Source organism: Sander lucioperca, chromosome 1 (genome assembly GCF_008315115.2).
Source record: "Sander lucioperca isolate FBNREF2018 chromosome 1, SLUC_FBN_1.2, whole genome shotgun sequence".
Lineage (NCBI taxonomy): Eukaryota > Metazoa > Chordata > Actinopteri > Perciformes > Percidae > Sander > Sander lucioperca.
Window position 1 is genome coordinate 53,655,059 of NC_050173.1, and position 17,532 is coordinate 53,672,590.

General features: G+C 41.4%; 1 protein-coding gene across 2 annotated transcripts in view; it reads left to right on the forward strand.

The window, feature by feature from the left end:
• st3gal5 (ST3 beta-galactoside alpha-2,3-sialyltransferase 5) overlaps positions 1–17,532 on the forward strand; it is a 42,403-nt gene that overhangs the window by 8,114 nt on the left and 16,757 nt on the right. The window contains exon 2 of one of the 2 annotated variants that reach the window (XM_031280154.2): positions 5,360–5,476. In XM_031280154.2, coding sequence (XP_031136014.1) covers positions 5,360–5,476 — 117 coding nt within the window. Of the gene's footprint in view, positions 1–5,359; positions 5,477–16,569; positions 16,865–17,532 lie in introns of those variants that run through there. The other variant, XM_031280153.2, reaches the window with a different exon arrangement.

Sequence of the window (17,532 nt, forward strand, 5' to 3'; positions counted from 1 at the left end):
AGTCATGACTTAAAACACCAAAGCAAGGCTTCTAGCTCAGGCTAGCTAGCGTTAGCAAATTACCTTCAAAGTTGCAAAGAAATGATGAAACGTAAAATTTGAAGCCTTTATTTAATTTGCTACATGGTGTTCTACTGGACGGCCGGACGACCCTCCGTATATCATTAACAGATACTTTAGGCAACTCCAGCAAACACCTTGTAAACTTCCTCTCTGCCATCATAACGGTTAACTGTCACTGTCTAATGTTTTCTTCTGGTAACCAGAAATGTCCAAACATCCTTACGCCAATGCGTGTATAGAGCTGTGAAGTTTGCTGGTGTTCGCGCAAGCGTAGAACTGATCAGGCAGTGCGCAGAACGGATTTTACAGGCGGTACGGATCGGGTACTGACAGAGGAATAAGATTTATACACATTTTAATTTCCGAGTTCCATCTACAAATACATCAAAGACAATCGGATAACGAGATTGTTTTTCGTTTTCCGTTTTTTAATATCAAAACAAAAAACGAATAATGGGTTGTTTTCCGTTTTGTTTTCCTATTTACTAATGGTAATTGGGAAACTGGCTGTTTTTCGTTTTTTGTTTTTTTCCTTTCAAAACGAAAATCCGTTGGCCACCAAGTACACAGACCACGGTCTCACGAGGCTACATAAATCCAAAGTTTAAAATTCCAACACAAAGAAAGCGGAAGGAAACGGACATCAGCAAGAGAGAATACATGCATCCAGCAGAATGATTTCTGACATCAGCAACAGATCGCATGTAGAGCATTTTGACAGCTACTCTGTCATACTAAAAACAACTGGAGACTGTGTAGCTGATATATGGGTCTGATACATGATGTGAGTGTTTCTGTGACTTCCTGTTCAGCCTGAAGGCTGCTGGAAACTGTACGGCTTGACCGCGGATTTTTGTCACCATCCCCCCTGCTGTTGCTGCCTGCTCTCATCCACTTTACAGGCGAGGCGCAGTTCATCTCCAACGAGCCTAGTAACTTACTTAGCTTCACGACCATGTGGTCCTTTTGGAAGATTGATCCAAAAATATACCTTGATATGTAGCAAAAATATAATGAAAACCTTTTATATTCAATACAAGAGATCAAGTTGTGCTACACCACATCATTTGGATGTCATATCTTTATTTTTTGAAATTATTATTAAGGCTTTTGGACCAAAAAATGTCCCATTTACTCATTTGCTGTTCCTGTAACGTTAACATTTTATGTCCCTTAGCTGTACTTGAGTATTTTGTATTGTTTCTATTGTTTTCTATTCTGTTGTCCACTACTTTAGAGAGAAAAGTTTCCCTACTCTTTACCTGAAAGAGGGAGTCACAAATTAAGGTTCAAGGTTTTTGGGTTATGTCAACAACAATAAAAAGAAGTAGTCGCTGGCAATGCATATCTTAAAAGGAAAAGTGCAATTAAGATACTGGGGGGTGGGGGGGTTGGGTTTTGAGAGGCCATATAAATATAAAGTGACAGTTTCAAGGTAAAGTGACATGTTTAGGCTCAGAGCACAAGAGTTCAGTCTTATGGCCTGCGGGATGAAGCTATCCCTGAGCCTGGTAGGGGTGGGACCAGATGCCGTAGAGTTGCAGAGTTTCCTGGAGTCCATGTCTAGCCTCCTCAGACTGCTAGGCAGTCTTTGTGATGGGGTTGGTGTGGTGAGTCCAGGTTGGATCCTACCTAGTCTTGCATTGCCAGAGCTTCCTCCACAGCGCTGCGGAAGAGGGTCTGACTAGTCCACGCAGCATTCCGGGATGGGAGAGGAACGTGCTCTGGTTTATTGGCATTTCTTTAAACCAATCACAATCATCATGGGCTGCGCTAAGAGCCCGACGGAGCCATGGTGCCGCTGCAAAATAGCCCGGGAAGGAACTTGTTTTGGTGGAACATGCGTACGTTCAAAAGTTGTTTTAGTCGTGCAACAGAAAACTCAGATTGGACAGATAGTCTAGCTAGCTGTCTGGATTTACCCTGCAGAGATCTGAGGAGCAGTTAACCATAGTCCTCATACATCGACCGGAGTTTAGAATTACAGCACAAAGTGTTAGGTAACGGACATCTGGCCGAAAAGAAGGACATACGGCGGAATTTCCGGCGGCAACAGAACAATTCCAGAAGTGGAAGGTCGTGGATATAGACTAGATCCTCCCTGATGTGAACCCATAGGAACCTAAAGCCCTGGGTTGATTGCATTTTTTTTAAACCAATCACAATGGTCTTGGGCGGTGCTAAGCTCCGGAAGCAGCGACGCTGGCTCCGCAAAATTGCCTCTAGAAGGAACTTGTTTAAGTGCAACATTTGCACCATGCAAAAGAAAAGGCTGCATACAATATTAAATGAAGTTAAAGGTGCTCTAAGTGATGTTGGGTGACGTCACTTGTTGACGTTCGAAGTATTGTCAAACAAAACGGAGGCAAGCTCGCCCCTCCCTCCTTCTCATCCCGTCCCCTCCCTTCCGCGCACTAACCCCCCCAACCCCAAATCCTTCATGTTGGTTATTGGCTGGAACACTTATGTTTGGTGGTGCCGGTTTGCACAGTTTGTTTTTGTTGCCGTCTGTGGAGCCTGGGCTGTCTACAGAGACTGTTTTTTTTTTTTTTTACAGTGTGTTCAGGGGACAGGCAGCTAGCGGATAGTGAGGAGATGTTTGCTGTATGTGACAAAAAAATGTTGTAGCCTAAAAAACACGTGACATCGCTTAGAGCACCTTTAACTGTTCACACAATACAGTAATGGGAGCTATTTAAATTAGCTGGATACATGGTTAAACGTCATTTGCTCTTACCAGTGTATCGCTGTGTGTATTTTGTCCATAGCAATCCCCACCAATCGGTCCCAAAACGTCCCAGTTAGAGAGGAAATGCCGTAAACGTATTTTTTGTAAATCTTTATAATCATTTTCCGAAAGAAAGCGTGTAGCTTGCTAGCTCGAAGTTTGTTGGTTCCTGAAGCAAACGAGTTTGACAACGGCAACACACAGAGAGCGGATGGCAATGCACATCAATGTCAGGCAAATTTCTTGGAAATCTGCTTCTGTTGATCCAAACTAGGGCTGAACGATTTTTGAAAATAATCTAATTGCAATTTTTTCCCCCAAATATTGCGATTTCGATTATTTTTTTAAGCTCGTCTTCTGTATTATTCAACAAAGAATAATATAATAATGTATAGTATGAACTAAGGCCTGGATACCCGACCCGAGCCCGACGGGTCCCGACGGGCCGGGCCGGGACAGATATTTAGAAATGATGGTCGGGTTCGGGCCGGGCTCGGTCACATCAGCACGATAACGCATTTGTTGTAAAATGGTGCTGCAGCTCCTTTAAGAGAGCTCAGTGTGTGTGTAAAGTCAGCAGAAGAGAGATAGAGAAAAGAGAAAGCAGACATGTAGATGTGACCGGAGCAGAGTTGGTGAATAAGTTTAAGTTTTGTACACAGTGTGTGCGGTGTCCAAGATAAACTCCAGACTGAAAACCAATTTCATTCATCTGCTCACCAGAAACAGGATTTTAACCCCAGCGTTATATAACGTCGGCCCTGGAGGTAACGAGTCTCCCCTGGTTTTCTGATCACGGTCGGAATCGAAGCGATCAGGAAAGGTTAACACATTGAACATTTTAAATTAAACAGCTTATTCCCCCGTGTGCACTGATGCGCTCATCTGTTGACATTTCCGAATGCCTTCCAGTTGCTTAATAAAAGCGGGCTTTCCACACAAACAAACGTACATGTGTCATTAGTATGAGAAAAAAAACCAACGAGATTTTAACTGTCGGGCTCGGACATAAATATAATGCCTGACGGGCTCGGTCACGGCTCTGTCGGGCTCGGGCCGGGTTCGGACGGAAAAATTCGGCCCGATCCAGGCTCTAGTATGAACACACAATTACCTGCCTCCAGCCCCTCCCCCTCGTGAAGTTGCGTGCTGCCGTGTGCACTTGCTCAGAAAGGCTATCGTTACGTTAGCTAGTTGCTGGTGTTCTTGCCATGGGATTAACTGTACTAATAAAACCGTTGAAACACCGCGGCCACGCTGCTGTGAAAGCTCCCCGAACGTCATTTATCAGTCTGATTGTTACCCCTCTCAGTGGCAGCTCCTCCACTCATATCTTTATAACGGAGCTAACCGCTAACCGCTAATCAGAGCTAAATCGCTGCCAACCGAGCCTTGAGTTCTGTGTGCCTGTATCCATTAACTGCATGTATAGACTCAAGCCTGAATAAAACCCTTCATTTTATTAAAATGGCTGTAAAAGTTTTAAACTACAACTCAGAGTTGTTTGAATGACAGAAATCAGCTCAAGGTACAGTGTAGCGTTAGCATGCTAGTTGATGCTTTCTCTACGGAGTGCAGACTGATTGCTCTCGTGAGTCATGTGACCAAATCGCAGCCTTTGCGATTAGGAAATCGCGTTTTAACATATCGCGATATTATCGAAAATGCAATTAATCGTTCAGCCCTAATCCAAACTAATCAATTAAAGGTCCCATGGCATGACAATTTCACTTGAGGTTTTTTAACATTAATATGCATTCCCCCAGCCTGCCTATGGTCCCCTATTGGCTAGAAATGGCGACAGGTGTAAACCGAGCCCAGATACAGGCAACGACATTTTCACTTCACGTGAACGGCGCATGTCAAAATCAGGTGCTTTTATGGCACCGGTGCCTTGACGATCGGTATCTAACACGGATTTCGGTGCCTCATTTCGGTGCCACTTAAATGTCTGCGCTGCTCTGATACTCCAAAACCGACGTTACAGGCAACAACAGAAGCATCGCTGCATGTCACGCTAGTTAACACTAACGTTACACTTGGCATTGGGTAATGTTAGCCTACCGTTAGGTAGCTAGTAGCTGGATTAAACACGGTTAAATTGCTGACAGCTAAACTGTAAATATTGTAAAGTGTGTCTATATTTCACTGTAGAGGATTCCAACACCGGGACGTACAACAGTCACACTTGCACATATAGCACTTGGTCACTGCTGTTGTCGACCTCGTGGTGCATTCAAAGTTATTGTAAAATACCCTTTTCTCATCTGTTTGTCGTTTAACCGCAATTTAATGGGGAAAGTAGTAATTATTGTTGCAAGTTAATGTTATTACATTTTTAATAGATCATTTAAATCCCCCCTTTTTTGTGCTGATCCAAATATCTATCCGATCTGTAACTCAAAACCGTGATCTGACCCGAACTGTGAGCTTTGTGATCCGTTACACCCCTAGTATCAAATAAAGAACTTATTCATTAAGGTACTGCTGTGTAAGTAGGCTATCCCATGAATGCATTGTTCAGTGATGTGGCTAACAGACTGTTTGCGACTCTCCCTGTGTGTCTAGGACAAGATCCCTGAGAGCCAGGCGCTATCCGGCTTCATTACAGATACCAGAGGAGTTCCCAGATTCCTCTGGGAGGCAGAACAGCATGAGGCTTCCTAAACGCTGGGCAACACACAGGTAATATTCACATGACACGGCACAAAGACTCTTACTGTTCTCTTTGAACCATGCTGATTAGACACTGCCAACTTGCTCTCCACTGTTGTTAAGGTCTTAAGGAGAACACCAGTATCATTTATAGTCGCAGCCAGTTTGTTTAGGTCTACTTTATGAGTGCAGGTGGCTTTCCATTACTTTTAAAAGTGGTTATAACATTTAAAAAAAAGCACACTTGAAGTGAACACAAACACTCTAAATCCACAGTATAAACACAGATGTGGCAGTTAGGTTTCACCCCAAACGCTGGCATTTCTTCCTGTGGGTAGCAACAAGATAAAACTCAACTCTGAAAGTGCAAGAATTATCTCACTCTGTGGAATCTGTTTATTACACTTTGAAAAAACTAGTGCAGTGCCTGTTCAAAATGTGCCTGTTTTGCAACGTGCTGATTGCTGGGCTTCTTGTATTGCTGCTTGCAGCTTTCTCCAGAACCATTTTACCCCAAAATAACTTACAGAAGCCCTTCATATGCAACCCAACTGTATGCTACTGACTTACTGTCTACTACTACGTTTACCTGACAGAGAAATGTTACTGGTTACATTGCAGATTCAGATTTTACCCACAAAATATCACATTTAAAATATAATGCATTATCATTCATTAAACTACCCAGCATGATATTAGAGTTTAAAGCTCCACCTTGAACAGACGTTAAGTCATTTGAAGTACATAGTGCCAATAATGCCTCTTTCACTCCTCACTTGAAGTAAACATTTAAATACAGGACTTGTACTGTGCGGTATTAATAGTTTTAGCCTACTATTAACAAGTAATAGTTTTACAAAATCTTTTGAGTACTACTTCTACAACTGCCAAGACAGTCATTACTTTTCGTAAAACCTGATTCTTTTTCCAGCTATTTTTTAAATTTAGCCTTTTTTCCTTGGTCAAATATCCTATCAGATTATATTGAACATTTCTCACCACAAACTAAAATGATTGCATTCAAAATGCAATCCATTTCCTAAACAGACAGCCCTTATTTTTGGGTGGAGCATATTTGTGAACAAAAACCCCCAATGCTTTTCTCTTTCACTTTCCAAAACGTTGTAATGTTCTATTCTTATCTTAACCCCATTGTTCACTCTTTTCCTGTCATGTTGCTGTGGGGAAGAAACTGTCACGGGTTGCGTCGAAAGTAGACGAATCTTGGACCCAAATGCAGTTTAAGAGGTTTATTGTGGAACGAAAAAACACTTACTAGGAGTACGATCCACAAGGCAAGGCAATTCACAACAGGATACACCAAACAAAAGCATGCAACACAAAACAATGATCCAACAAAAGACAAGGGGAAGACAAAGACTAAATACACAGGGTAATGAGGTAACAAGAGGCAGGTGACACAAGGGCTGGGAAACAGGTGGAAGACATCAGGCAATCACAAGAGCGGGAAAACAGATAGTAAAACAAGACAAGACAGAGAACAGATTATCAAAATAAAACAGGAAACTAAGCAAAATACAGAACAGAAACAGACTACCAAAATAAGATACACACCAACCCATGACAGAAACACATAATTGTTTCTGTGACACTTTCGTTAGTCCTAACCACCAGTGTCTTCTCCTAACCGCGTTTACTCTCCACAGGAATAAAGGCTTTGGCGTTACTAACGGAGGCAGGACAGGGAAGTCTTGCCTTGCTCTAACAATCACCTTATTGTTAAAGACACCAGTCACACAATCCTTGCTCAAGTCAAGGCTGTCGTTTTAAACGTAGCCAGTGACGTCACTAGGATTTAAAGACGGGGTGCTTAGCCCCCAGGGTATTTGTAACTTGCGTTTTCTAAATCATTGCACTCACATCTTTTGTTACTGTATTAGAGCTACACTTATGTCAACAACTAGTCAAGAAACCGAGATGTTAACAAGTAAAAAGTGACAGACATATCCTCTTCTTCCATTTCTACTCTGTTCAACAAAAGTTACTTAAATGTGTGATAAAATAATAGCATACTATATCTAATTCCTCTCTCTATAAGATAAGTTGTCCGAAGAATGCTATTTAATAACACTAATTACTGTAACTGCGTTTTGGATTGGTTCAATCAGAGTGCCATTTCGCTGTGTAGTTTGGCTTGCATACAGTGTAACCCAAGAACCAGAATTTTAAGGCCTACATTTAGGCAACATTTACATATTTATTGAATTTATCACAGCCAATGAATGCTGTGCAGTGTTGAAAAGCATGAATATAGCTAGCATATATAATAAATATAATGAAATAATTTAGTTTAGGCTGTGCCTTAGTGCCTAGACCTACCAACAAACCTACACTGGTACAATAGCATTAACAGGGACCCTAAGACATTTAGTTTTCAGTGACAACAACATTCTATGGGGACTGATATTGTTTTAGAATACTATAGAGATGCTAGAGGATATATTATTGGCAATGAATAAAGAGCTGTGGATAGCTTGCTAGGTTAACTATTTCTTGTATTTCTTATTATCTTGTTCACTCTAGCTAGACTGTTGTTTTCCATAGTAAACCAAAATATCCTCTTTCTTTTACCTCAAGAAAACGTAGCTAAAGGTCAGCAGGTTATTAAAAACAACTTACAATTTCACTTCCTTCACCATTCATCTGCGTGTGTGTGTGTGTGTGTGCATGCAGTAGCAAGTTCAGACCAAAGAGTAGCGACGAGACGAGATGAATCCTCCAGTTACTTGCAACGCACCGGTCTGCAACGCTCTGAAAGCCGCCAGTTCACACCAATGCGGACGGTGCATCATCTTGATAGCACAACGACTCTTTGTACTTCTGTCCAACTTCCGACTTCTCGGCTATTTTGTAGTCATTCTAAATATGAATGGAGATAGGGTTAGTGATAATGAGATGCTTGATGCATTTGCAGAATCTTTGATTCTCTGCTTTGTTTTAATGCTGCTTGGCTCTCTTCAGTAGCTGACTCTCTACCTCGCTCGTCCACGTACCGTTACCGCGCACGTGGGCGCTCGTTGAGCCTCTAAACACTGCCATTTCCACCAGCTGACAGTTGTAAAATAGAATTAAAACAGACACACTACACACCAACACATACAGATGAATGGTGAAGGAAGATTGATTCACCGTAGTTAGTGATACAGAGTGCACTGTAAAAAAAAATCTAATTAAAGCTGCAAGCAGCGATGGACGGGCCCTCGCTCCTCTGCGCGCGTCGGGGTCACCGGCGGTCGCCGCTCCTTGCGACCGTGCATTTGCGCTTCACTCAGACACCGCAAATCGTCACCAATGAAAAGGGAACTCCCTGCTGCGTTCAATGATACCTCACACAAGACTCTACCTTAGATGGGTCAGCATTTATGAAAGGGGGCGTGGCTTGAACATAGGGGGCGGGCCAAACCATCACCAATGAAGAAGTAACTCTCTGCTGAGTTCATTGATACCTCACACAATGGTCAACCTTAAATCGTTCAAATGTTATGAAAGGGGGCGTGGCTTAAGCATAGGGGGCGGGCCAAACCATCACCAATGAAGAAGCAACTCTCTGCTGAGTTCAATGACACCTCACACAAGACCCTACCTTAAACGGTTCAAATGTTATGAAAGGGGGCATGGCTTAAGCATAGGGGGCGGGCCAAACCATCACCAATGAAGAAGCAACTTTCTGCTGAGTTCAATGACACCTCACACAAGACTCTTCCTTAAATGGGTCACTAGTTATAAAAAGGGGCGTGGCTATATTATAGGGGCCGGGTCAACCCATCACCAATTAAAAAGGAAGTCTCTGCTGAGTTCAATGATACCTCACACAAGGGTCTACCTTAATCGGTTCAAATGTTATGAAAGGGGGCGTGGCTTAAGGGGGCTACATTTTTTTAACATTGTAGCGGGCGCTAGCGAGCCATTTTTGCGCGCATATTCCCGAAACCCTTAAAATACGTAAATGTTCACCAGACTGCCAAATTTGGTGAGTTTTTGAATGTGTTAAGCCCCTCAAAAAGCCAAAGATTTTGTCCGATGTACTTCAAACTTGGTCTCTATCATCCCAACACCTTAAAGATGAAAAGTTATTAAAAGAAAAACTTTTCGTCTGACGGTGTGGGCGTGGCGTGGCGGCCATTTTGAGTGTTGAGCGATGAACAAATAAATTGTTGTAACTTGAGTGTACGTTGTCGTATCTGCCCGAAAATTCTCAAGATTGACAAGGGTCCAGACCTGAGGACACCTACAGGCCATATTTGACTTTTGGTCATAGCGCCCCCCGCTGGCAACAGGGAATGCGCCTTATATGACAAACATCATCCGATTTACATGAAACGGCGTGGCGGCCATTTTGAGTGTTGAGCGATGAACAAATAAATTGTTGTAACTTGAGTGTACGTTGTCGTATCTGCCCGAAAATTCTCAAGATTGACAAGGGTCCAGGCCTGAGGACACCTACAGGCCATATTTGACTTTTGGTCATAGCGCCCCCCGCTGGCAACAGGGAATGCGCCTTATATGACAAACATCATCCGATTTACATGAAACGGCGTGGCGGCCATTTTGAGTGTTGAGCGATGACAAATAAATTGTTGTAACTTGAGTGTACGTTGTCGTATCTGCCCGAAAATTCTCAAGATTGACAAGGGTCCAGGCCTGAGGACACCTACAGGCCATATTTGACTTTTGGTCATAGCGCCCCCCCGCTGGCAACAGGGAATGCGCCTTATATGACAAACATCATCCGATTTACATGAAACGGCGTGGCGGCCATTTTGAGTGTTGAGCGATGAACAAATAAATTGTTGTAACTTGAGTGTACGTTGTCGTATCTGCCCGAAAATTCTCAAGATTGACAAGGGTCCAGGCCTGAGGACACCTACAGGCCATATTTGACTTTTGGTCATAGCGCCCCCCGCTGGCAACAGGGAATGCGCCTTATATAACAAACATCATCCGATTTACATGAAACGGCGTGGCGGCCATTTTGAGTGTTGAGCGATGAACAAATAAATTGTTGTAACTTGAGTGTACGTTGTCGTATCTGCCCGAAAATTCTCAAGATTGACAAGGGTCCAGGCCTGAGGACACCTACAGGCCATATTTGACTTTTGGTCATAGCGCCCCCCGCTGGCAACAGGAAATGCGCCTTATATGACAAACATCATCCGATTTACATGAAACTTAGAATGTGTGGTCTACATGTGATAATGAGCAGGCCCCTATAATATAACCACGGCCACTTACGCAGGCCACGCCCCCTTTCATAACATTTGTACCGTTTAAGGTAGAGTCTTGTGTGAGGTGTCATTGAACTCAGCAGAGAGTTGCTTCTTCATTGGTGATGGTTTGGCCTGCCCCCTATGTTTAAGCCACGCCCCCTTTCATGAATGCTGATCCATCTAAGGTAGAGTCTTGTGTGAGGTGTCATTGAACTCAGCAGAGAGTTGCTTCTTCATTGGTGATGGTTTGGCCCGCCCCCTATGCTTAAGCCACGCCCCCTTTCATGAATGCTGATCCATCTAAGGTAGAGAAAAAAAAAAATAATAAAAATACAGAACTACAGTTGGTCTTAGATTAGTCTGATGCATATTAGTTTCCTAAAATATCAGAGTGACTAATATATAGCCTAAAGTCTAGCCACCGTATCCCCATCTTATTTTAAGATTAAGAGCTTTTTTTTCTGTAATAACAATAGTGAGCAATGCTATGTGTTAGTATGTGTTAGAACAGTTTGAGCATTGAACATGCATTATGGTGTCTTTATGCACCTATTTAATACCTTTTTCTGCATAAATGTATGCTTAAAATCCTCCTGTAGATCGACTTTTCTAATTATATCTGAGTCAGCACACATGTAGCCTATAGGCATCATTTACTCTTCCCTCCTCTTTTGCGTCTTTTGTTGAAGAAGTAATTTCCTTAAATGTGCATATGACAATCAATGATACATGAATTCATTTGAATGAATTGATAAACCCCTGGACTGTCATATTTCAGATGTGTTTGAGCAAGATCTCTGCTCACGTTCAAAACTTTGTGCACATTCAAAATAGAACTCATCCCATCTGTGTTCTCTGTGATTTGGAGGAGTCGTGATATTTTGAGAAAAATAGAGTTATAATAGGCTATTACAAGAATAAAGTGACTATATTTCAGAAAATAATCTGCCTGCACCGTAGTCTGCTGTGCATTACGTGATTGCTCTGCTGATGCGGTAGACCTCAGACCTTTCTGACAGACCCAGAGCCCCGTTTGAGACTCTTTGAGTCTCTGAATGAGCCAAAGTTTAGGGAAGTGGCTGTACGCTGCTCTACTCTGCAGGTCTGCCGCAACTCTCAGTTCTTTTGAAGGCAGCTACACACTAACCCGATAAATGGCCATTGGACAGTGTGGCGAGGTCAGTGACTCGAGTCTGTTCGGTGTGTTCCGTTGGAGGAGCTGTCGGGCTTCATTTTCGCAGACCTGACAGGCTCGGTTGGAGACAGGGCAGTCGGGACTCACCCGGAAATGGCGAGCGGGATGACCGTGACTAAGCCTCTCAAAATCTGACGAAAATCTTTTAAACTGACCTTTGTAGATCTGAAATGAAGACAGATTCAGCAACTGCATTGCCTATTTCTCGCTTAAAATGTTTTCAGAAACACGTTTCGGTGAACTATTTTAGTACAATAATAATTGTTAATTTGTTATACTGCTCTGTACATTTTATTCTCGTATTTTATCTGTTTTTAATCTTTTAATCGTTTTTAACTGCTCTTTAATGTTTTATGTAAAGCACTTTGAATTGGCCTGTTGCTGAAATGTGCTATAAATAAACCTGCCTTGCCTTGCCTTAACATCGGAGGTGGAAAATGTTTTGCACTATTGTGTCTTATTGAAATATTTGAATGACAAGGGTTCTGCAGGATATTCAGTGCACCAGCCTGTGCATTGTTAGCATTATTCATGCATGCATGTATGCATACTGCACATACATAAGATGTAAACAGCACATTTTGTTCCACCATTTGAGGCACACAAAGCTTGTCGCTACATAATTATCATTCCATTACTGTTATGAAACAATCGCATCACGATTGTTTCTTGGTTCGTATCCTATCATCTACTGGCTTGACCTCTGTGAGTTGATTCTGAAAGCAGTTACGAGATCTCGGAGAACAAAGAGATACCGAGCAGGGTTCAGTTCACAATGTTCTAATGATTTAATGAGTCACACAAATTTATAACTTTTCTAATAATCACTCCATTCACTTTGATGATGTGAGAGTAGATTTATAGAGATATAGATATAGATAAGAAAGAGGCATCATTGAAAAGGAGAATTGGTTTACAACGCAGATACATCTTTGGTTGTGTAACAATAGTGTATAACAATTCATGATACACACTTATGATACCAGTTATATGGAAGCAAATAAGAGACAGTCTTTGAACTTTCACAGCCACTGAATACTTAATTTTGAAATATTTTATACATAATATTTCCATACAGTTAAAAGAGACGAGAGAGGCTTTGTTCAGAGTTTTTGGAGAATGGAATGTTCCAAATTCACAATAATTATTTATCAGCTTGCAGAAAATCATCTACGACTGCAACAGAACGATTTTGTCGGTATGGGGTTAGTGTTGCCTGCTATACCGTCAGCACGTTTCCTGGGTAAGCAGGTGTTTTGTGGTGAGATGTTTGAGATTGTCTTTATAAACAGTCTATGGTTCACACTGTCTGCATTTTCAATGCAATGCAAAGATGCAAATTTGTGGCAGCGCGAATGAGGCGATGATGTGAAATTTGCAGCAATTGCGTATATACACCCAATCACAATGTTTGTTTACAAATAACTTCCGGGTAGAAAACCCCTGCATCCGATACATTTCATTTTTTTTGTTGCCATTTTAGGCCTTTATTTGATAGGACAGCTTAGACGTGAAAGGGGGGAGAGAGGAGGAATGACATGCAGAAAGAATTGGAAAACTGGGATCTTGACATTCAATATGCCTAACATTACATGTGCAGTAGTCTACAGTGTTTCCTCTATGTTGATTTTGCCGTGGCGACAGCCGCGACGTGAAATCCGCACTCACGTGCGTCCCGTAAAATATGACAGCTACAGTTTATTGGAAAATAGCATTGTGGACACTGAATTTGATGAATGTTTATCAGACCCCAGATGAGACAAGAAGCTAACGTTAGCGAACGCTGCGGTCCCTCTGCCTCTGACTCCCCGCTCCTCCCCCGCTGCTGTATTCCTCTAACACACTGTATTAATGTTACTGTTTTAAAACCGTTTTCCAGGTTAGTGGGGGTGCATACTGCTCAAATCCAACATGAAAAACGTAGCTAGTAATGTTCACTCAGCGTTTTGTTTTCTTGTTAAACTGTGTGTAAAATGAGCGGTGACGTTAAATCACCGGTTGCAGGTAATGGCACCCTATGGTACCGTCTATTTGCTGGATGGTTTCAAGCTAACGGTCGGTATAGCTAATGTTAGCAGATAAGCCTGTTGACAGTGACGTTATTGTTCAGATTTTGGCACAATGTTTCTGCCCGTATAGTGGTCATAGTGACTGAAAGTGTGATGTGAGATGCTTAAAAGAAACTACACGCTGTTTTCAGGTAACTTTTTGACGTCAACTGTCAACAATCTGTCCAATCCGAGTTTTCTGTTGCACGATTAAAACAACTTCTGAACGTACACCAAAACAATTTCCTTCCCGAGGCTATTTTGCAAAGGCACCGGGGCTCCGTCCGGTGCTTAGCGCCGCCCAAAGATGATTGTGATTGGTTTAAAGAAATGTCAATAAACCAGAGCACGTTTCTCTCCCATCCCGGAATGCTGTGTGGACTAGCCAGACCTTCCTCTGCAGCGCTGTGGAGGAAGCTCTGGCAATGCGAGAGTACATGTGCAGGGACATTTGTCATCATATTTGTCAGTTTTAGGCTAACTATATTTCTGTAAATTAAGTTAAAGCATTTTGACAGTACGCAACCTGTGTTATAGTGGCATGTTGATAAATCAGAAAGCAATGCAGGATTATGTTTGCAAGTAGCTTAGCTTGCTTATACATAGCTAACATCTTACTTACCTACTTACTTAACAGCTAACGTGTCCTCTCTGGTAGACATAGATTGCTAAAATAATAATTTGACATGCTTAAAATGTTTTTTGCTAACTACAGGCATTTTGTAAGCATTTCAGCCCTTGGTTGCACATTGTGGCGCAGATTTTTTTCCCCTCCGATGGTCGTGGCTTTCAGAGTATGAATCGCTGTGCTCTGTCTCTGTAGACTGCGTACTAATACCCATACTACCATACTATTTAGTACGCCAGTAAGGTATGTCCAAATACATAGTATGTCAAATGCAGTATGCCAAAAAAATACCACAATGTCCTACTGCATCCGGTCGGATTTTGCAGTTTGCAAGCCAGCATGCTTTTCTGGCTATTCTAACCCACAATCCTTTGTGCAGCAGGTATGAGCAATAGGACTGTTACAATACATCAATCTGGATAGATATATGGATACAATTATCAACGATCCAATATTATCGATACAAAGTGAAAATATCGATACATATTGGCATCTTTAAGATGTGCCTTTATTTTGACTTTTTTTCATTAAAGAGTAGTTTGTTTTTAATTTAAATGTCTGGAAAAGCTTCAGAATGAAATTGTCAAATCATATTTTTGGTGCTTTTTTGTAAATATATATAAATGTAACTGATAGTGGTAAATGGCCTTATGTATCATCTTGTATCAGTTGCAGGCCCCTGAATTTAATAGAATCAAAATTGTATCGTGGCAGACTTTGTGATATCATAAAATATTGTATTGTTGTCCAAAGAATCAATATAATTTGTGATAAAATGTGAAGTTGAAGCAAAGATTCTCTATAACTAAAGATAGTACATTACACGCCAATGGTATAAAACGGTACACAATTCCTGTCTCCTAAATTGCCATTTAAGACCCTGTTTGAAAGTGTAGTGAATGTTGTGTGGTTGCATGAAAAGTTATATTTGTATAATTTATTTATATTTTCTTTTGCTAACATTGGAAATTTACAAAGCTAAAAGACATACTGTATGTAGCATTACGAAAAATAGTTTTGTTAGGGCGTTCACGAAAGTGAGTTGATGTTAGCTTATCTGTGTTGCCAGATCTCGTGAGAGTTTGTTCCTGAGACAGAAACAGGTCTCGGACGTTATCTTTCTCCCGATTTGTCTGTCTGATATAGCTATGCAACGTGATATTATGAACAAAAAATATTGATGACAGAGTAGCCTGTGAAAATACTCTACAGGCGAACTGTTGCCGATGTTAATATACAACAGACTGTAGATTAGCTGTAATCAGAATTCATTTTGCAGGGGTGTAGTGCTATTTGTAGGCCTACAGGAGCGCGCCTATGCACGCGTGCACGCGCATGGCTAAATAGTGGCACGTCTCGAAGGCTCGTTCTCTGAGGTTTCTGTGATGTTATTATAGCGTGCAAAGCGGGACACAACTTTTATAGTCAGAGTATAGCCTAGTTTGGCTTTCATTTCTAATAGCCTATTATACACATATGACAGGATGAATTATGTGGGCTTACATACATTAGTGTGATTGTAAGTGCATGTTAGTAAATGTTGGCGTCCAAACGAGTTGCAGTCATTGTCTTAATGCACCATACGGCCAATATTGTGCAAATGCGTCACTTTGGCTGCGGAAACAACGATTAGGCTATTTTGGGTTGTGGGCTATTGTTCCAGTGTTAACAGTATGACAACTTTGACCATTCCTTTTGTTTTTATTGTCTCTCTTGCGTGACATTTATTTATTTATTTGAAAGAAAAAGGGGACAATACTAATGAACATTTTCACAAATGTAAATATGCCAGATTATAGACATATAGCTACGCTTTCGTGATTATTGGATCCTCAAGCACTGAATTGTAACCGGATTATGCAAACTTCTATTTCCTCACTTGGGATAAAAAAAAAAAATTAAAAAAAAGTGGCAGCACTAACACCCGTGGTATTATGGTTTCTGACTACTAAACGTATCCATCAGCCACACATGTATTCCGTTAATAGAATAATCCTTCAAATTAGACAAATGTCAATCTAAATAACTTTTCATTGTTGTTGAATTGAACACTCTTGTTGTTGAGTCAATTCTGAACCAATCGGCTGTTAAATCAGTTAAGAGCAAGGCGTTTCCCATCATGCCCTGGGTCTTGCAGTCGGTGGAGAGCAAGTGCTCCTGATGTCCTTAAGTTGTTGAATCAGACATGGAGAAACAAATCATTGTAGGTGTCTGTGAGCAGCCAGAGCTCTATAGGACCTCGTTTTTTGTACAGAAACCAGGCGAAAAAAGAGCTTTCTTAGGGAAAAGTATTCGGGGAAATTGGACTAACGTTACCTGGTAAGTTGTGAAATTCGGTCTGTTGTTGTGTTGATGGGGCAGGGACAATGTTAGCATAGATCGATCCGAAAAGTTGTTTTGCTTGTCGTCTTACGGACAGACCTGACAAAGTATGAATTCATACTTTCAACAAATCGGCATCATGATGTTGTTATTTCGATATGCTTTATTTATTCGTTTAATGCAACAAAAAAAAAAATGTATGCATGCAAATGTTAATGTTCATGTTAATGGACTAGCTAGCGTTTGTTAACACTGGGAATTTAGCAGCCAAATGGGGGTTTACGGCTAGCTTAGAATATGCAAAACCGAGGTTGCTGAGCTGAAAATTGGTAAATATAAGGTAGCATGTACAATAAATGACAAGAATCTGGAAAACATAACTAATGCAATAACTCTGGTTTACCATGGAATCATGCATAGATTTGCTACCAAACTTGGAGGCTTGCAAATATTCATGTTAACAGACTAGCTAGTGTTTGCTAACTTAATGCAAACCAATGATTTTGGTTAAACCCTATGGTACCAATCCCATTTCAATTTTATTAAGGTAAAATAACAACTGGTAAATATAGGGTGGTGATGGCGCAGTGGATATGACACACCCCTTTGGTCCGGGTTCGATTCCCACTGCGATACATCAACCAATGTGTCCCTGAGCAAGACAC